We start from the raw sequence: 22252 nt of genomic DNA, 5'->3' as shown, positions 1-22252 counted from the left end.
ATCTGTGTTGAACGCCTCTCACACACATACTGGCGAGTAAAATCTAAGAATTTATTAGCCAATGGCTAATGTTAGACATTATTTAGTTGCCCAGAGTAAGATTTAGTCGCATTTGCGAATGATTTACTCGCAATGTAGAGGGTTGCCCCTAGAGTTAAACAGTTGAGTTTTACCGTTTTCGAATCCATTCAGCCGATCTCCGGGTCTGGCGGTAGCACTTTTAGCTGTAGCTTAGCATAGATCATTGAATCTGATTAGACCGTTAGCATCGCGCTCAAAAATCTATATTTTTCCTATTTAAAACTTGACTCTTCTGTAGTTACATCGTGTACTAAGACCGACGGAAAATGAAAAGTTGTGATTTTCTAGGCCGATATAGGCGCAATGATATTACGCAGCGCCTGAAAATAGTCCCCAGCTAGGTAACTTCCAATAAGCCTATTTTCAGGCACTGCGTAATATCATTGCCCCTGCTGCACCCATGGTACGGCAGCAAAGTTCCTTGATTATTACGCCGGAATGAGAGTATAGTTCCTAGCCATATAGGCCTAGAAATTGCAACTTTTCATTTTCTGTCGGTCTTAGTACACGAAAAATATAGAAACTCTTTGGTAATTTTTGAGTGAGATGCTCACGGTCTAATCAGATTCAATGATCTATGCTAAGCTACAGCTAAAAGTGCTACCGCCAGACCCGGAGATCGGCTGAATAGATTCGAAAATGGTAAAACTCAACTGTTTAACTCTAGGGGAGTTGGAAAATGAGCCTATTTTCAAAAATAGTGGAGTCTTCCTTTAACATTTTTTATTTGTTTCATAAAATCATATATATTTCAGAACTGTTTTGCATAATTGTTCATTGGCTGATAAGAACATTTAAATTCTGCCATTTATTATTTTTCTTCTTTTTTTTTGAAGGGGGGGGGGGGTAAACTAATCCTTTAAATAGAAATATGTTTTACTTCTTATAGTCCTTCATATTTCAAAACCTGAACAATTATACAATGTTGTGTACTTCATAATTGTTTTGCCTAAAGAACTTAATGGCTGATAAGCTATATAGTCTACAATACATTTAAAAAATAATTATACACCACAAAATAAGAAAACTGTAATGGTTTACATTTTTATTTTTGGGTGAACTAAGCCTTTAATATAAATAGAATGTTGTGCCTTGTTTACTTTGTTTATTTAATATTTCAAACAGCAGGCTTCTGTGACAACTTACCCCATATGGTGTGGCAACATTATCAGGTCAACAATTACTCAGTGTACTCTTTTGCCCCCTTAGCCAGTATTGTGGAAATGTTCAATATAGCTTTGTTTTGTAATGAAGATTTCAAGGTTTGTTTTTACTAGTATAAACCGTGACAAATAGCCTCCACTATTATCAATTATTCTGATTTGCAATTAATGTAAGATGGCAGTTCTGCAGCAAAACAATATTAAATGTATGTTTATCCAGACAATTGACTTTTGAAAAGGGCTAATTTGTGAGTGTAACTCTGAGTCAGAATGTTTTGTCTGCATGTTAAGTTGCACTATGGGAAATGTCTCCACGAGAGAGGAGAATTCATTAATTTGCTCAGCAGCATTTGCAGGACGTCGTTGACTTTGCATGCTTTTCCATTCATTAACTTTTAAAAGTCAAATGACCCTGAAATTGATTTTCAGTTCTCTCGGAAACCCTTTGAAGTTTCTGCCTCTGCTGGTTCTTGTGAGAAGACACCTCAACCTCAGATAATTGCTCATCTGACAAGCATCTCAGGAATGGATATTTCTGGAGACAAGGTGAGTGTGTATTCATGCACATGCACATTCAACATCTCCTGCCTGTTGCCTTTCTGCCTGCATTCTCCACCAGGTAAATTAATTATAAAATATCTAGGAAACACAAGCTGCTGGGGATGTGCCTTGCTGATTTTTCTCACTTGGCAAGACGCAGGTATTCTGTAGGGCTGCGTAGACTAAACAATACTGAACTAAACATACCCCCAAAAGAAGCCCTCAATCTGCAGAGGTCACAATCAGGACACTGTTTCATTACAACACCGTAGGAAAAGTAAAGGTCCCATTACGGCTCATTCCAGTGATCCATGCTATTTCACCATGTTTTGGAGAAAATGCCACCAGTTTTTATAGTATGTCAGTGCAGTGTAGGAATAATTCACCCCAAAAATGAAAATTCAGTCATGCCATTTCAAACTAATATGACTTTCTTTCTGCCGTAAAACACAAAAGGATAAATTCAGAATGCTCATGCTCTTTTCCATATCACAAAAGATAATGTTTAAAAATGTACATGCTTAGGTACAATAAAAGCAGCCAATACACTGTAAAAAAGATTTTAAGATTTCTGCAGTATGTTTTACAAGAAAATACTATTTTGGTCTTTCTACTTCAAAATGTTATATTTAATTGAATGTGTTACTTGCTGTTTATGTGATTAACTGTGAAATTTACTGGCAGTTTCTGAGTGGAAATTGTCTATACAGCAATTTTTTTGTAATTTGCAAATGTTCCTTCATCTCATTTTCTAGATGAACCAATTTATTAGACCGATGTTTAGATATTTTTTTTCTATATTACGTTTACATTTTGTATGATTCATAAAATGTAAATGCATTTCATAATTGTCTTACATAATTTTCAATGGCTGTTAAATAGCCTGTAATACATTTTTTTTAAAGGAACAATCCTCCAAAAATAAAAGCTTATGTCATCATTTACTGATGTTGGTCCAATCCTGCATTACTTTCTATGACAGAATTAGCTTTTTGGTTGAATTAATCCTTTAAATATACAGTAAATATTCATATATTTAAATACTTAAATTTCAAACAGCAGGTGCCTATTGTGACAACGTACCCCATATGCTGTGATAAATTCCTTCACAGTGATTTACTATGAACTGCATATTACAAGTTACTTAAATTTGATCTCTAGTAATTTACAGATGTGCAAAGGTGGACCTTTTTCTGTACACTCTAAAAAATGCTTTTTTTCAATCTGGTGGGCATTTGGAAAATGTCTTGTTGGAAAATTAATTTTTCTTTTTTCTAATTTAGCAGAATAAATAAGGCTTCATTAATTAAAAAATAAATAAATAAAATAAATATGTCTGTTTTTTACACAAAGCTGTCATATGACTTCCAAAGACTTAGAATATAGTGTTACAGAAGTTGTACATGATTTTTTATTTTTATTTGTTTGGACAACCCGAGGGAGAGAAAATAATTCGATTTTAGTTTTTTGCCTAAACTATTTCTTTAATGTTCTCTCCATACCCCATTTGAAACCTTATTTCCATGCCTGCTGATGATACCGTTCCGCGTCTTTCCAAATCCAGACCCATGACATATGTTTATTCAAATCACTCCATGCCGAAGCGATACGTTTGGCTCTTGCTATCTTTTGCTCGACTGCGGAATGAATCAAGCGCCACCCTTGATGGATATCCGTGCGGATTGGGATGTGTGGGTGGGGGCATCGATTGTACGGCGGCCCCCGACTGCAATCATTTTCTTAAGATGCATGCCGCCCTCCCTCTCCTCTCATATCTAAAGCTATTCCTGAGCAGTGATTTAGGAGATAAATACAAGCTAAGAGTTGTCATGGTGATTTAGACTTGGGAGGTGGAGATAAGACGGTGCTTTCCTGAGGCAGAGGAGGGTGAGACAAAAACAAAGAGGAGGATGAGAGACACCGAGCGCGAGAAAGAGAACACAGAATACCTCTGCTGGAGGGCATGATAATGTGTAGAAACCCACTTGATTAGTTTGTGCTTCCCTCTAAAACGAAACCGCGAGACAAACAGTGATAGCACATTAGGACTGTAGACCATTGAGTGAGAATGGGTTTGTGTGTGCGACTTGATAGGTAGTGAAAAGGACAGCGGGAACGACTTGACACGAAGACAAGAGAGCCTTTGGCTTGGAAAAATAGATGCCGTCTAATAAATTGCTTTTGAATAAGTCCAGTCACCTTCAGTGTCACATTTGTTAGAAAGACGCTTAAAGTAGCTTGATCTGAATGCGTTTTGAGTGCACCGTTCAACTATAACAAATAAATATGTGGGTCTCTGATAATGGAACAATCTGACCCCATCAAATATCGAACAATAGAGCGAATGACACCGGAGATCCTGAGCGTTTGGGTTTGCGACCTCTTCTGCTCTTTCATTTTATACGTAAACAAACATTTTCAAAGACTCACTATCATCTAATGTAAATCATCTCAAGCAGGGCCGCTGCTGGCCAAATGGGTGCCCTAAGCAGGATTGTATTGTTGGATACTGTAATGGACCCTGTTGGGCTCTACTGGTGATTGGTCACCTTCTATTGGTGGCTTGTTAAAACCAATAAATCCTAATGGAATATGTCCCAAAACACACTACAGAAAACCATTTTTAATGGTTTTAATGCTTAAAAGTTGATGGTTTGTAATGTTTGTAATGGTATTTTTTATTTATTTTTGATGGTATTACAATTTTCTGTGATGGTTCTATTGTTTTTTTTTTCAGCAGGGTTGCCTCATTGTTTTTATATAATGCATTTTATGTTATTTTAAAGGCTGTTGCTGGCTTAGGTTTGTTTTTATAATCACAAAAATATGATCTTAATACTTCTTTGTAAATTATTATTTGAAGTAACAAAACCATGGTTAATGTGCGGTTGCCATGGCTACAAGACCCATGATTTTTTAGATTGTTTTAGTCGTGTTAAAACATGGCTAATTTTCGTAAGGGAACATGGAGAAAATTAGATGAGCTGGTGGTGGTGAAATTATTACCGACATTATAATATGTTATTAATTAACCTCAACACCCGAAAAAGTTTCAGGGGCTGGGGCTTCGTTTTCATCATCTTTTTTTCTTCTTCTTTTCTCGGCGGCGGATTGCTGATGTCTTTCCATGGGCATAGTGTCAATCAATTATGATCATTTGCATTCAGTGTCATGTGTTTTGTTTTTTTTGAGCAACTGGGATGGTGCTAGTGCCCCCTTGGGAGTTGGTGCCCTACGCAAACTGCGTACTCTGCGTATAGGGAGCGGCGGTACTGATCTCAAGGGCAGTCGATAAATAACAAGGAGAAAGACAAACTGAACCAAACCCTGCAAAAGCCAAACAAACCCAATAGACTGCTGAACATGAGCCTGTCAATCCAATCATAGCCTGACCTGAGCTTTAGGAAGACGGACTCAGCTCTCCTGGGAATGACTGTGATAAAGGAGGAAGGTGAAATGATATGAAGGAAAAGAAAACACATAGAAGGTCTGTTCCAAAACCTACCGAGCTGCCCTGAAGTCAAAGGGAATGTTACTCATTATGCAGGCTTTATGGAAAGTAGCATGTTAAGTTAATTTTGCATTCCTTTTTCTCACTGTATTCTTATTTTTTCTTACATTGTACATGCTTTTTTTTTTGTTGCTGTAAACAAAGTATTTTACCCCCTTATGCCATTCCATGCAAACTAGGGTTATTATCGTTAACTAAAGCTAAAACTTAAAATAAAAAACATATGAACATATATGTTTTTAAAAAATGAAAACTAATAAAAATGACAAAAACATGCAACAAAATTGCTAAAACTTTCACTAAAATTAAAATTAAAACAAAGTGTCTTTTTTGGAATTCCCATGCAGCCAATAGAAAACAAGATGAACCTTTTTGTCACGGCAATGGCAAATTATTGCAACACTTGCTGCTTTGAAGTAACACAAGTTCTGTTAAATATATCATTCATTTTTCAGTATTCAATTAAATATGTTTATTATCATTTCTCTTGATTCCAGCTTCCGTCGTAATCAGTGTTGTGTAATGTTACTTGTTGCATTACTAATTATAAAAAACGAACTAACTGTTATACCATTAACTAATAACTGATTATGTTACTTCACTTTCTTTATGAAAAGTAGCATGTTAAGTTACCTTTGCATTACTGTTTTTTGTACCGTTTACTGTTTTTGGCATGTTTTTCTGCTTATGTCATTGCATGCAAACTAAAACACAGATTGCACGCAAACTACTCACAAGCTTCTGGACTTTTTGCAATAGAAATGTATTTACACAATCAAATTGCAGGAAACATTGTATCTATTCAAAAAGTGACTATTTCTTTGGAACTCTCATGCAGCCAATAGAAAACAAGATGCGCCGTTTGTCATGGCAACGACAACACCTGCTGCTCTGAGGTAACACAAGTTCCATCATTTTATAAAAATATATATTAGTCTTTTTTTTCAGATGGATTTAGTTCATCGCAATGCATTGGGATTCCCTTTTCGCTGAAGGATATATGCAGTGTTTCTATAGAATATGTCCAAAATGAGATGTAGAAGGCAATGGGAACAGTCTTCGTGTCAGAAGCGCACCTGTGATGTCTATAGACAGCTCACTTGTTTTTGGAACAGAGCTTTAGTGACTGATGGAGTGGGTGGACAGCTGACGCTATCAGCATCTGTGTGGCTCAGGTACACAACCACCGCTTCTCTCTGACAGCGATGAGACATTTCAGAATGACTGCCTGGTCACGCATAGACTGATTCTCATGCCTGTATATGGATAGGTCTGGTGATGTACTCTATTATTAGGGGTGTTTACTAAGGAAAGCGTCACTATTGCGACAGTACTTAGAGGCCAGTTCACTAAAATTGTAACTAAAATTAAAGTGAAAACAAAAAAATATATAAACATCCCACCATAACCACAAGCTTTGTGCCAGAATACTCTTGGAGTTAAAGGTTTACTTAGATGACATGTAAATTATTTAACAGACATACATTTGTAGACATCAATTATTTAGGATTTTAGAATGCCTTCTTTAAAATATTGATCCAAAAGGTGACGTTCAATACAATAAAACTTTGTAGGCAGGTTTAAAACAGGTTACATTAAATACAGTGTGACACCTCACAGCTGCTAGTGCGGTAACAGTACACATACATCAGAAGACTGATATATAAATGTCAAATGTTTGTTTTCTATGTTTGTTTGGATTAGTTTAAATATGCCAGTCATGCAGGCACTTTGTGCTGGTTTCTTTCTAATCTTCCGCATTTCTAAACATCTGCACATAAAAGCCTTTGGTTTTCTCGCTGGGCTTTTGTTAAGGCTCTAGTCTTTGTCAAGCTGATGTGGAGCGATTTGTGCAGTGAAAAGCTCCACATAATTCTGAATTCAATACTCTCACAGGTGAGTTTTGCTGCACATCTGTGCGTTTCTTGTACCCTAATTACTCATTTAATTATATTTAATTCATGATTATATGTATAGATATATATATATACTCTAAAATGCTGGGTTAAATACAACCCAATAGCTGGGTTAAAACAACCCAATAGCTGGGGTTTTCCCTTTTTAACCCAGCGCTGGACCCAGCATTTTTTAGAGTGTATACACACACACACACACACACACACACACACACACACACACACAATGTTGTGGTCAAAATTTACATACACTTCGAAGTATCTGCAAAATGTTAATTATTTTACCAAAATAATATACAAAATGCATGTTATTTATTATTACATATACTCCACAAGAGAAAATAATAGTTGAATTTATAAAAATGACCCTGTGCAGAATTTTACATATGGTTGATTCTTAATCCATTGTTGTTCCCTGGATGATCCACAGCTGTTTTTTTTTTGTGATTTCTGATTATTATTATTTTTTTTTTTAGATGAGTCTTTTGTTTGTTCTGAACAGTTAATCTGTCTGCTGTTCTTCAGAAACATCCTTCAGGTCCCACAAATTCTTCCAGCATCTTTTGTGTATTTGAACTCTTTCCAACAATGACTGTATGATTTTGAGATCCATCTATTCACACTGAGGACAACTGAGGGACTTACATGCAACTATTACAAAAGATTCAAACAGTCCCTGATGCTCCGGAAGGAATACATATAGGAAGGAATATTATATATATATATATATGCATTTGCATTGTAACACTGTTTTCACCTCATTCTCATACTGTGTACATGCTGATGTGCATGATGTCAAACATGATGTCTCGAAATGCATCATGATGTTTGGAATCAGTAACCTCCAACACGATTACACGTTTTGAATTGAACAGATGCCAATCAGATTTGATTCCGCATTTCTAAACATCTGCACATAAAAGCCTTTGGTTTTCTCGCTGGGCTTTTGTTAAGGCTCTAGTCTTTGTCAAGCTGATGTGGAGCGATTTGTGCAGTGAAAAGCTCCACATAATTCTGAATTCAATACTCTCACAGGTGAGTTTTGCTGCACATCTGTGCGTTTCTTGTACCCTAATTACTCATTTAATTATATTTAATTCATGATTATATGTATAGATATATATATATACTCTAAAATGCTGGGTTAAATACAACCCAATAGCTGGGTTAAAACAACCCAATAGCTGGGGTTTTCCCTTTTTAACCCAGCGCTGGGTTATATTTAACCGAGCATTTTTTAGAGTGTATACACACACACACACACACACACACACACACACACACACACAATGTTGTGGTCAAAATTTACATACACTTCGAAGTATCTGCAAAATGTTAATTATTTTACCAAAATAATATACAAAATGCATGTTATTTATTATTACATATACTCCACAAGAGAAAATAATAGTTGAATTTATAAAAATGACCCTGTGCAGAATTTTACATATGGTTGATTCTTAATACATTGTTGTTACCTGGATGATCCACAGCTGTTTTTTTTTTGTGATTTCTGATTATTATTATTTTTTTTTTTAGATGAGTCTTTTGTTTGTTCTGAACAGTTAATCTGTCTGCTGTTCTTCAGAAACATCCTTCAGGTCCCACAAATTCTTCCAGCATCTTTTGTGTATTTGAACTCTTTCCAACAATGACTGTATGATTTTGAGATCCATCTATTCACACTGAGGACAACTGAGGGACTTACATGCAACTATTACAAAAGATTCAAACAGTCCCTGATGCTCCGGAAGGAATACATATAGGAAGGAATATTATATATATATATATATGCATTTGCATTGTAACACTGTTTTCACCTCATTCTCATACTGTGTACATGCTGATGTGCATGATGTCAAACATGATGTCTCGAAATGCATCATGATGTTTGGAATCAGTAACCTCCAACACGATTACACGTTTTGAATTGAACAGATGCCAATCAGATTTGAGAGTTACTGCAGAGGGAAACCTATTTTTATCAGTCATATAGACCCGTTTTGAAACTTGTACAGTATTTTTTATTTTTTTGAGTTTGGCAACATGAATCAGCATCTATTTTATAGACAGGAACAGGACACTCTACAAAATGTGTCCTTTTATGCGCCACAGAAGAAACAAAGTTATACAGTTTGGAATGACACAAGGGTGAGTAAATGGGCTCTCACAAAAACATGTCTGGGTTATAATACTCTCTAGAGAAAAGCTTATTTTAAAGACCATTTAAAGGAATAGTTCACCCAAAAATGAGAATTTACTGAAAATTGCTGTGTGTTTTCAAGAAACAAATCCATCAAGACGTTTTAAACTTCAAACTGTTGCTTCCTGCTAAAATACAAGTCCATAATCCATAATATTGCTTTCTCCAGTGAAAAAACAATCTCGTCTGAATCAGGAAATAAATATCCACAGATCAAACACCATGTCCAAGCCAAAAAAGCCCCGAATGATTCCAAACAAATATGTGGATGGATTTAGTTGTGACAGACAACAAGAGATGGAGTTTTTCTCTGGATGAAGCGTTTGGACTCATATTTTAGCTGGAAGCAACGGTTTTAAGTTTAAAACATCTTAATGATGGATTTGTTTCTCACAAACATGCAGCTTTTTGTTTCACAAGATGTTAACTGATGGCCTGGAGTGGTGTGGGTTACTTGTGGATTATTGTGATGCTTTTATCAGCTGTTTGCACTCTCATTCTGACGGCACCCATTCACTGCAGAGCATCCATTGCTGAGCAAGTGATGCAGTGCTACATTTCTCCAAATCTGTTCCCATGAAGAAACAAACTCATTTACATCTTGGATGGCTTGAGAATGATTGTGTTTTCCTTTTTAAGCACATCTGGAGATGGAGTTTTTCTCTGGATGAAGCGTTATTATTTGGACTCATATTTTAGCTGGAAGCAACGGTTTTAAGTTTAAAACATCTTAATGATGGATTTGTTTCTCACAAACATGCAGCTTTTTGTTTCACAAGATGTTAACTGATGGCCTGGAGTGGTGTGGGTTACTTGTGGATTATTGTGATGCTTTTATCAGCTGTTTGGGCTCTCATTCTGACGACACCCATTCACTGCAGAGCATCCATTGCTGAGCAAGTGATGCAGTGCTACATTTCTCCAAATCTGTTCCCATGAAGAAACAAACTCATTTACATCTTGGATGGCTTGAGAATGATTGTGTTTTCCTTTTTAAGCACATCTTCAACCCATTTCTTCATTAACTGAAATAAAATGTAATGTATTTTTGATTCTGTGGTGAAATGTGACTCATGCATTATCAAGTTTCTCGCTTAGGATCACAGCGGCAACAGTTCAGCTCAGTTCACCTCGCGGAGTTTGGGTAACCACCCTTCTTATGTGTATTTTCACTTACTATACGTTAGAGGCTATAACCAGAAATCGCGTCAGCACTCTTCTTTGAGATGATGTACTATCGCTGGCCAGTCGCCACGTCCACATCCACGAGCCCAGAGCGCAGCGGCACCAAAGTTTGTGCGTAAAGGAGGCGGCGCGGCGCGGAGCGCCATGACTCACTGTCACCTCCTCTGAGAAATACTGATGTCCCGAGACCCTTCCGCTCAAATGTGCGTGTGGAAACACTGAACTGCACTTGACTGGCTGAACTTAAGCTCTGCTGTTTCCACAGGGATGAGAGGAGAGACTGAAGCGATGAACCGGAGACGCGTCGCGCGTCCATCTACCCAAACACCTCCGGATCGAGTTCTCGCGTTCACTGACACGCTGCTGAGGTGAGTGTTCATTCAGGCATGCAACTGCTAGACTAGGCTCTATTGAGAATGCAGTCATTATAAATATTCCTTTTCCGTTTGCAAACTTCGTGTGATGTGCGCTGGGGTGAGTCTACAGGTTGCTTCTGATAACTTCACATACCGGTATAAGCTGTTGCGTTCTGTTTACGGTCTTTAAAATGAGGGATTGAGTGCGTTCGCGTGTTTAGTGCTTATGTTGGTGCATACTGATGTAATGCATTGTGTTCCAGAGATTTCTGCATCCTCTCCCAGCTGTCACAATGATTTATGCATGATGGGCAACATGAAAAGGTTACTCTAATTGTTTTGTATTGACTGGAGCAAAAATAGTTTGATTATAAATAAGATTTTTTTTTTCGAATCTGTCTACTCAAACAAACTGTTGAATCAGAAAATGGACACAATGGTGGTGTGCATATTCTGAAAAGGACACATACATATAATAGCTATATGCATAAGGATAATGCTGTTGCTTTTCATTTATGATAGTAAGCTGTTCAGAATCTTATATTTAATAATGGGGGAAATGGTTAGGCTACTTATAATATTTTGTTCTAATGAGTTTCTGATTTTAGTAGCAAACAAATCTGGTTTTCATAATAAAATATGATATGCTTTTTGTAGTAGAATCAAGATTTTAAGTTAAGGTTTACATGAATATTTAAGATTAAATTTTAAGGTGCTGCTCATAATTTTTTTTCTTTTTATTTCCAAGTATTTTTAATCACCTTTTTTCCCTTCACTGGTTCATTATAAATGGCCATTCGGTGTAACATACATTTTTAAAAGTACAAATATTCGGTCTCTCTTTATTAATATGCACATTGCACTTTTTAAAATGTATTAATGTTTAATATTACAATGTTTAATATTTAATGTCAACTGCATATATTTAAGAATTTTTTAACATTAACATACATGGAATATCTGTACTTTTAAAAATATATTGTATAATATTTCATGTCTCTCTCTCTCTCTCTCTCTCTCTCTCTCTCTCTCTATATATATATATATTTAAATGCATTTTTTTACATTAAGAGAATATATTGCATATTTTCTTTATTGCATGATATTGCATATCAACTGCCCATATATATATATATTAATATATATACACACACACTCAATCTGAATGAGTGTAGCAGAAAAGGTGGTTAAAATGGTGAAAAATCTAATATGTAACATTTCATAATAAGATACATCCAAAACATTTATAATTAGATATAATTACATACACGTTTTTTTCTTCTTCCAGATATAGTAGCCAAATTTCCATAGACTACAACACTTCAAATTCAATTACTCTGCTTTCTTAAATAGTGTGAGCCTCTCAGCATGCATTTTCTCTTGTTCCTGAAGAGGAATGTTCTAGAAAGCCGTGGACCTGAGCTTTCAATCAGGAGAGATAAGGCACTGTCCGCGTGCCCTCTTCACCTTCTGCTGAGGTCTCATGCTTTGATGTGACATAAACACTGAGTCAGAACGAGCAGCCAGTGATGGAACTCATTTCTGTCTTTTTGAAGCCTGTACATTAGGAAGCTGCGACTTGAATTACCTTTCAGCGTTGAAGCCTAAATATTTACCTCTCTTTATGTAAAAGCAGCCAACCGTATCCATTAATTTCACCGGAGGCTTTGGCGATTACAGAGAGAGCGCTGTGGCTCTGGTTATTGCACGCCCTGCAGGGCTGTGATAAGTACTAGGCAAAGAAGACCAATAATTGTGATTTAATCTCAGTCCGAGTGAGTGTAACATACAGGTTGTGGAGGGACCACCGAGCTGAAAACCAGAGGATCGACTGTTTCTGTGATGAGCAGGCTGCCCGCAGGCCACAATCTGTTCATGAATAATAGAGACTCCTCTAAAGTCCTAAAGGAATTGATCGGTCTAAAATAAATATTGACTAATCCTCATGTCGCTCATACAGAAATTGCAAGTAAATTTCACAAATAATCATGAAGAAACGACAAGTAACACACTGAATTATACATTACATTTTGAAGTAGAAAGATGGAAATATTTTCTTGTAAAACATATTACAATATTTTTTGTTTGTGTTTAAAGCTTAAAAAGGTTCCACTGTATGGACAAAAACTGCTAAAACTTTAAAAATATATATTTTTTTCAAAAATAAAATTAAAATGATACATAAAATATAAAAAATAAAATAAAAAATGTGTTCTGTTATTTTTTTGAATGAAAATAAAAAATTATTTAGCATAATGAATCAAACAAAATTCATTTATACCAAAACCATTTTTTTATTTAAATCAGGTAAAAATAGCTCTTTAAGGTAACAACTGCATGTTACCACTTTTTACAGTATAGTTTTAAATTACAGTAGTAAATTATAAGTAAATTACAGATTTTTCATTTTTGGGTGAATTATTGCTATGGGAATGTTATATCTGTTTAAATATAAATATCTAATATTAACTATATCCTTCACAAGTCTAGACACTTGCTTGCTTCTGTTCGCTGAGATGATGAGCTGTTTTGGTGAGTTGTGTTATGTGCTCGGCCATATGGGAGCCAGTCTGGCAAAGCTCTAAGTCTCTTACTGATGTTAGTGAGAATCATCTGGCTGTCAGTTTAATTTACTGTTTGCTTGGGGACTAAAACAGCAAATGCTTTAGTTGTGTCCCTCACCATACGCGAGTGCTGCCAATCAGATTGAGCACTGCACCTTAAAGGAATAGTTCACCCAAACATGAACATTCACTGCAAATTTACTCAGCCTCAGGCCATCCAAGATATAGATTAATTTGTTTCTTCATCAGATTTGGAGAAATGTAGCATTGCATCACTTGCACAGCAATGGATCCTCTGCAGTGAATGGGTGCCGTCAGAATGAGAGCCCAAACAGCTGATAAAAACATCACAATAATCCACAAGTAATCCACACCACTCCAGTCCATCGATTAATGTCTTGAGAAACCAAAAGCTGTGTGTTTGTAAGGAACAAATCCATCATTAAGGCATTTTAATTTTAAACTGTTGGCAAAAATAGTCTACGTAAAGTTCATAATCCATAATACTGCTTCCTCCAGTAAAAATCCACCCACATATTTGTTTAGAACCGTTTTTGGATTGTTTTCACATGTAAATGGTGCTCGATCTGTGCAGATTTTGCTCCTGATTCAGACGAGACAACTTTTTTCACTGGAGAATCCAATATTATGGCCATAATATTTAGCCAGAAGCAATGGTTTGGAGTAAAATTTTAATTATTATAAACACGCAGCTTTTGGCTTCTCAGGATGTTAACTGATGGACTGGAGTGGTTTGGATTACTTGTGGATTAGTGTGATGTTTTTATCAGCTGTTTGGACTCTCATTCTGACGGCACCCATTCACTGCAGAGGATCCACTGGTGAGCAAGTGATGCAATGCTACATTTCTCCAAATCTGATGAAGAAACAAACTCATCTACAGTGGGTACGGAAAGTATTCAGACCCCCTTAAATTTGTCACTCTTTGTTATATTGCAGCCATTTGCTAAAATCATTTAAGTAAAATTTTTTTCCTCATTAATGTACACACAGCACCCCATATTGACAGAAAAAGACAGAATTGTTGACATTTTTGCTGATTTATTAAAAAGAAAAACTGAAATATCACATGGTCCTAAGTATTCAGACCCTTTGCTGTGACACTCATATATTTAACTCAGGTGCTGTCCATTTCTTCTGATCATCCTTGAGATGGTTCTACACCTTCATTTGAGTCCAGCTGTGTTTGATTATACTGATTGGACTTGATTAGGAAAGCCACACACCTGGCTATATAAGACCTTACAGCTCACAGTCCATGTCAGAGCAAATGAGAATCATGAGGTCAAACGAACTGCCTGAAGAGCTCAGAGACAGAAATGTGGCAAGGCACAGATCTGTGGCCAAGGTTACAAAAAAATTTCTGCTGCACTTAAGGTTCCCAAGAGCACAGTGGCCTCCATTCCTTAAATGGAAGACGTTTGGGATGACCAGAACCCTTCCTAGAGCTGGCCGTCTGGCCAAACTGAGCTATCGGGGGAGAAGAGCCTTGGTGGGAGAGGTAAAGAAGAACCCAAAGATCACTGTGGCTGAGCTCCAGAGATGCAGTTGGGAGATGGGAGAAAGTTGTAGAAAGTCAGCCATCACTGCAGCCCTCCACCAGTTGGGGCTTTATGGCAGAGTGGCCCGATGGAAGCCTCTCCTCAGTGCAAGACACATGAAAGCCCGCATGGAGTTGTGAGATGGTGAGAAATAAGATTCTCTGGTCTGATGAGTCCAAGATAGAACTTTTTGGCCTTAATTCTAAGTGGTATGTGTGGAGAAAACCAGGCACTGCTCATCACCTGTCCAATACAGTCCCAACAGTGAAGCATGGTGGTGGCAGCATCATGCTGTTGGGGTGTTTTTCAGCTGCAGGGACAGGACGACTGGTTGCAATTGAGGGAAAGATGAATGCGGCCAAGTACAGGGATATCCTGGACGAAAACTTTCTCCAGAGTGCTCAGGACCTCAGACTGGGCTGAAGGTTTACCTTCCAACAAGACAATGACCCTAAGCACACAGCTAAAATAATGAAGGAGTGGCTTCACAACAACTCTGTGACTGTTCTTGAATGGCCCAGCCAGAGCCCTGACTTAAACCCAATTGAGCATCTCTGGAGAGACCTAAAAATGGCTGTCCACCAACGTTTACCATCCAACCTGACAGAACTGGAGAGGATCTGCAAGGAGGAATGGCAGAGGATCCCCAAATCCAGGTGTGAAAAACTTGTTGCATCTTTCCCAAAAAGACTCATGGCTGTATTAGATCAAAAGGGTGCTTCTACTAAATACTGAGCAAAGGGTCTGAATACTTAGGACCATGTGATATTTCAGTTTTTCTTTTTTAATAAATCTGCAAAAATGTCAACAATTCTGTGTTTTTCTGTCAATATGGGGTGCTGTGTGTACATTAATGAGGAAAAAAAATTAACTTAAATGATTTTAGCAAATGGCTGCAATATAACAAAGAGGGAAAAATTTAAAGGGTGTCTGAATACTTTCCGTACCCACTGTACATCTTGGATGGCCTGAGGGTAAATTTCTGTCAATTTCAGAGAATGTTCATGTTTTGGTGAACTATGCCTATGATATTTATAAATCAACTAAACTGAAGATGATGAGCATTGATAGCAGCTCAGGAGAGAGCGGCACAGGGGTGGACGGTGTAGTGCAGGCAGGAGGGCTATTGTGCAATGCAGCATGGCAGCTCAAAGCGAGCCTGCTCAGGCTCTGAACAGCTGGTGTATCAGCATGGAGTTCCACTCGACGCGCCGGTGAGGCCCAAAGGTCAGACGCCGGTTGATGTCGTGATGGGGAGATCAGAGACAGAGAGACCGCTGAATGCACACTGAACTCCACTATCTCGGTCCTAGCACTAGTATTATCACGCTGAGCCCGGCGAACCCTGGACAGGATTCAGTTTCTCTCGCCTGTGTGTATAAATACAATGGCAGTTGGGTTCAGACAGGAGACCAGGAAATGAATGCTGACAGTCACAAAAAAGCAGAAGGGAGATAATGCAACAGGGGATTTGTGATAAAAAACTATTATACTGAAATCAAACTTGACCAAAGTTGAACATCCCTGGTCGGATTATGCATGATTCATCAGTGCATGTTATTTGTTTGTTTTCATCAAAATGCAATAACATTCTCCAACTGTGAAAAGACTTTTGTCTCTCCAGGTGGGTGGGGAAAATAATATTAATCATTCATTTCTGAGCTTAACCTCCACAGACAAGTACAATCCTGATCTTAATGCAGAGCATATGACTCTTCTAAATATCTAGATGTGCCAAAATGTGCAGTATGACAATTAGACCAGAAGAAATATTAACCGTGAATTTCTAACATCGCTTTCTTAACTGATAAGTTTCATAACATTACCATTCAAAAGTCTCTTCTGCTCACCAAGGCTGCATTTACGTGATCAAAGGTGCAGTAAAAACAGTAATATGGCGAAGTATTATTACAATTTTAAATGTTTTCTATTTGAATACATTGTAAAATGTTATTTATTCCTGTGATCAAAGCTGAATTTTCAGCATCATTACTCCAGTCTTCAGTGTCACATGATCCTTCAGAAATCATTCTAATATGCTGATTTGATGCACAAGAAACATTTCTGATTATTATCAATATTGAAAACAGTTGTTGTAATGTGCAACAGTGATACATTTTTGTCATGAGTCTCTGACGAATAGAAAGTTCAAAAGAACAGCATTTATTTAAAACAGAAATCTCTTGTAACACAAATTGTGACTTTGATCAAGGTATTGATTGCTGTTTCACTTCGTTCAGAACTGGCTTCTCAGTCTCACAGGACACGGTCTCGTTAAAACCCCTGTGAAAGGTCGGTTTCTGCATCTGTGGTCTCCTTCGCTCACAAACAATCTGAAAGTCAGGCTTTACACGTTCTGAAGAAAATAAGAGTGGTTGACAGAGTGTTACTATGCTGGATGCTGCTTTTTTGGTTGCTAAGGTGGTTTGGTGTGTTACTAGGGTATTTCAGGTGGTTGCTAGGGTATTGTAGGTTGTTTTTAGTGCATGTTGTGCAATGTGCATCTGTGGGCTTTTTTATACCAGCAAATCTACCAGGTTTTCGAGGTGCTGTTAACGTCTGGCTTTGTGGTAAATGCCTAAAATAAAGTCTGTGCTGAACAAAAGCTCAAGATATTTTTATGGTTTATTCTACCCCATCTAGGAGAAATGAGACACAACAGGTTAAATTTAATCACGTTCCCTCATTGCAATGCTGGAAATGCCCCAGTGTTCTTGGACCACGGCCAATGCAGAAGTAGCGCTTTCAACATTTTCTTGGAGAGATATTAAGGTGCAAATAGAAACTCACGGCATCAAAATCAGACCTTTATTAAATGCCTGGACATCTTGAACAGATGATTCCCCTCAAAGACAACATGACTCCGGAGTCGTTCCATGAAAACTGTAGCAACTGCAGCCAGGTTCTCGTCCCAGAGCTGAACGTCATGAAGGCTGTCGTTCTGGGAATGGTGTTGGCGATCTTCATCATTTTTGGCGTTCTGGGCAACATCCTGGTCATCCTCTCGGTGGTTTGCCATCGTAATCTACGCACAGTTACCCATTATTTCATTGTGAACTTGGCGGTCGCGGACCTTTTGCTGAGCTCTACGGTTCTTCCATTTTCTACAGTCTTTGAAATGTTGGGCCGTTGGATCTTCGGACGGCCGTTTTGCGATGTTTGGGCGGCAATGGACGTCTTGTGCTGTACGGCGTCCATCATGAGCTTATGCATGATTTCGGTGGACCGATATATCGGCGTTAGTTATCCGCTGCAGCACCCGTCCATTGTGACAGAACGACGAGCGTTGCTTGCACTCATTGTTTTGTGGGCTCTGTCCATTACCATCTCAATTGGACCTCTTTTTGGATGGAAGGAACCGGCGCCGGAGGACGAATCCATATGCAAGATTACTGAAGAGCCTGGCTATGCCATTTTTTCCGCATTGGGATCCTTCTACCTTCCTCTTGTGGTGATTCTGTCGATGTATTGCCGCGTGTACGTGGTCGCGAAGAGGGAGACCCGAGCACTGATTAGCGGACTGAAAACGGAAAAGTCTGATCACGCCACCGAGGCCGTAACTTTGCGGATACATCGTGGGAACACAACAGTGTCCGAGGACGAGGCCTTGCGCAACCGGACACACTTTGCACTGCGTCTGCTCAAGTTCTCCCGAGAGAAGAAGGCCGCTAAGACCCTGGGCATCGTGGTTGGATGCTTCGTCCTATGTTGGCTTCCGTTTTTCCTGGTTCTTCCGATCGGTAAGTGTTTCAGTTTTTACATTTGATTAGAAGCAAATACTAGCTTTGGGAAGAGAAAATATCTTTGTCTGATGTAAATCTAAGATTACGTTTCACACGACAACAGTATAGTCAAAAACGGAAAAGTTTTTCTCTTGCGTTTTAAAAAAGTTTCACGTATGCACGACAACATTTTCAAAATGATTTGCGTCTACACATATCCGCGAAAACGGCCAAAAACGCTGTTATACGTATGCCAGGCCAGTATTTGGCACTGTCACCTTGTTAGTAAACAGTACCTGTTGCTGTGTGTATATGATGCGTCTCCGCTGTGGGTTGTAATATTGGTGAAGTAAATCCACACTTTGCTGAAGAAGCATTAGCAAACTCTTAAACAGCAACAACAGTATCATGTACTCGGCCATTGTTGTGTATGTTAGTTCGTGCTTGCCTTTAAAATCGTCACGTACTGCGCATGTCTACATACATAACATGTACTACGCACGTGCATGATTTCACCGTATTCAAACATTCCCGTATTCATGGGTTTCAGTCACGTTACATTTTTGTTGCGGCCGCCATCTTTAGGACCTTGCGTAGCCTCTCCTTGGTAATCGGAATCCAAAATAACACTTCACCAACAACGGAAAACAATGGTATTTTTAAAAAATGTATACTTTAGGATTAGATCCTTATTTACTGTCAAGCGAACTGCTGACTCCACTAAAGTCTAGTGAAAACTTACTAACTTGACGTTTGCTGATAGACTGTTTACATCTACCTCGTACACAATCAAACGTACACTCTGGCCATTTTCAGTTAAATTTTCACCTGCTAGACACTTGTCCATCGGCCCTGATTCATCTGCAGCACTCGGCCTGGATGTCTGTGTACTCACTTTCAGATTCTGGGCCGAATCAACCGGACCAGATGCGACAGCTGTAACTTACCGACACTGCAGCATCCAAGCCGGACTCGGCACGTTGCGCAGCACGCCAGACTTAGCACAGTTTCATCTACTGTACTGTTCATTAATATTTCATTTAAAATTAATAACGTTACCTAGACAAAACGTTTACTTTCATTTTAATTATATAGATTATAATACATAAATAACATGACTTAACAAATCTATAAACATCTCATTATTATGAAAGCAATTTTAAAGTCCATTAAATAACTAGCTTGACCAAGCTGGCATGAGGAAAATGTATTTACAAAACAATTTATTTACAAAACCATGCAATTACAGCAAAAAAAACAGCAGTTATACAATAAGTGTAGATAAAATATTTAACACATTTTGCAAAATTACCCATGCATTTATATGTACACTTGGACTGTAACATTTAATAAAGGTTAAAACATTACAAATTTAAAAGGTGTTTTGAAAAACACATTGGTAAATGGCGAAGTTTTTGAATTAAACATTTTGTACTTGGTAAAATAATTTAAATAATTATTACCCAGCTATGAATCATTTTTAAAGGTAATCAGTGAATACTGTTCTTGGTTGTTGCTCATTGTGCAGCATGTCTTTCCACATCATAGTCCAGTGAGTACTTTGCTTGGGAGCTTTCATTTCTGAATGAAAGTAAATGTATATATTGTATCAAAGCACATGTTGTTTGAAAGACTATTTACTTATTATTATTTACCCATTTAATTCTAGCACATTAAGTGGCTGTGTCCAGTATGATTGAAATTTAAAGTGTGTATCATCCTAATTAAAGAGATAGTTTACCCAAAAATGAAAATAATTTACTCCCTTTATGTCGTCTAAATGTGACAAACCTGTTGGTTTTGATTACCAGCATTCTTCAAAGTATCTTCTTTCTTCTGCAGAAAAACAAAAGTCAGGGGTTTGAAAAGAAAAAGAGGGAGAATTGATGTAATAATGTAAATGATGACAGAATTTTGGGTTAACTATACTTAAGTAAATTAGTAGGAACACTTTTCACTAGTTATCACTGTGCAGAAAAATAACAGTGAATGCCACAATAGAATGCTTGAAAAATACACATTCAATAGATCCATAGCTTCCTGTAGGTCAGTTTGTCTCCTCAGTTAAGATTCCCCCCAATTGTTGCAGAAAACGTTTCGCCGTAGCCGGGCCAGGGCCTCAGGGTTACCTGGAAATCAGCCGGCCCGAACTCCAGGCACGAATCGTTGACCGAAAATGATGGAGGCCAATGCAAGCAGGAGTAAAGTCTTCATTGAAAGGAACTTCAGCTCAACCGCCTGCAAAGGCTCAAATGGGCCCTGCTGTAGTGCCGTGAGCACCAGAGTCAGGTCCCAAGAGGGTATAGAGAGGAGGATTTAACCTTCTCGCCCCCTTAAGTAACCTGACAACCAGGTCATGCTTCCCCAACGACCTCCCTTCTACGGGGTCGTGGTTAGCAGCGATTGCAGCGACATAAACTTTAAGGGTGGAGGGAGACAGCCTTCGCTCCAACCCTTGCTGCAAAAAGGACAGCACAACTCCGATCGGGCATCTTCGGGGGTCTTCTCGGCGAGAAGAACACCACTCAATGAACAGGTTCCACTTCAAAGCGTAGACGTGTCTCGTAGACGGTGCCCTTGCTGAAGTGATGGTGTCAACTACCTCTTAGGGGTAGGCCACTTAGAACCTCAGCATCCCGTCCAGGGACCAGACATGATGTTTCCAGAGGTCTGGACGCGGGTGCCAAAGGGTGCCCCGTCTCTGAGTCAGTAAATCCTTCCTCAGAGGAATCGGCCAATGAGGGGCTATTGCGAGGAGCATTTGTTCCGGGAACCAGATCCGGGTAGGCCAATAGGGTGCCACCAGCAGGACCTGCTCCTCGTCCTCCCTGACCTTGCACAGCAACTGTGCCAGAAGGCTCACTGGGGGAAACGCATACTTGCGAAGGCCCCGCGGCCAGCTGTGTGCCAGTGCGTCCATGCCGAGTGTTCCCTCGGTCGGGGCGAAGAACAACTGGCAGTGAGAGGTTTCTGGAGAGGCAAACAGGTCTACCTGAGCGGCTCCGAAACGTCCCCAAACCAGCTGGACTGTCTGGGGATAGAGTCGCCATTCTCCCGGGAGCACAGCTCGGGACAGCTCGTCGGCTGCCCGGTTGAGTAGCCCAGGAATGTGAACAGCACGAAGTGACCTTAGATGCTTCTGACTCTAGAGGAGGAGGTGGCGAGCGAGTTGCGATAAGCAACGGGAGCGCAGACCACCTTGTCGGTTGATGTAAGCAACGGTCGCTGTGTTGTCCGTGCGGACCAGTACATGCTTGCCTCGTAAGCGCCCTTTGAGACGGCCCCGGGCAAGGTGCACTGCCAGCAACTCGAGGCAGTTGATGTGCCAGTGCAGTCGGGGCCCCGTCCAAACCCCTGACACTGCAAGCCCGTTGTACGTGGCCCCCCAGCCGGTGGTTGAGGCATCTGTGCAACCCAGCATGCCTGGAGACCTGCTCCAGGGGCACTCC

General features: G+C 38.9%; 1 protein-coding gene and 1 long non-coding RNA gene across 2 annotated transcripts in view; one reads left to right on the top strand and one right to left on the bottom strand.

The window, feature by feature from the left end:
• The window catches only part of LOC107553035 (uncharacterized), a 22676-nt gene extending 2917 nt beyond the window's left edge, over positions 1-19759 (bottom strand). The window contains exons 1-2 of the long non-coding RNA XR_001604922.1: positions 19695-19759; positions 12106-12110 (exon numbers count right to left, since the gene is read on the bottom strand). This is a non-coding gene — a long non-coding RNA (uncharacterized lncRNA). The remainder of the gene's footprint in view (positions 1-12105; positions 12111-19694) is intronic.
• The window catches only part of LOC107553034 (alpha-1A adrenergic receptor-like), a 15841-nt gene continuing 11310 nt past the window's right edge, over positions 17722-22252 (top strand). The window contains exon 1 of the mRNA XM_016235109.1: positions 17722-18821. Within this exon, the coding sequence (XP_016090595.1) occupies positions 17897-18821 (925 nt within the window). The 5' untranslated portion in view covers positions 17722-17896. The remainder of the gene's footprint in view (positions 18822-22252) is intronic.

Source organism: Sinocyclocheilus grahami, unplaced genomic scaffold (genome assembly GCF_001515645.1).
Source record: "Sinocyclocheilus grahami isolate Dianchi unplaced genomic scaffold, SAMN03320097.WGS_v1.1 scaffold463.1, whole genome shotgun sequence".
In the NCBI taxonomy this organism is placed as follows: Eukaryota; Metazoa; Chordata; class Actinopteri; order Cypriniformes; family Cyprinidae; genus Sinocyclocheilus; species Sinocyclocheilus grahami.
The sequence above is the reverse complement of the archived record's forward strand: the minus strand, read 5'-3'. Positions and strand labels throughout refer to the sequence as shown.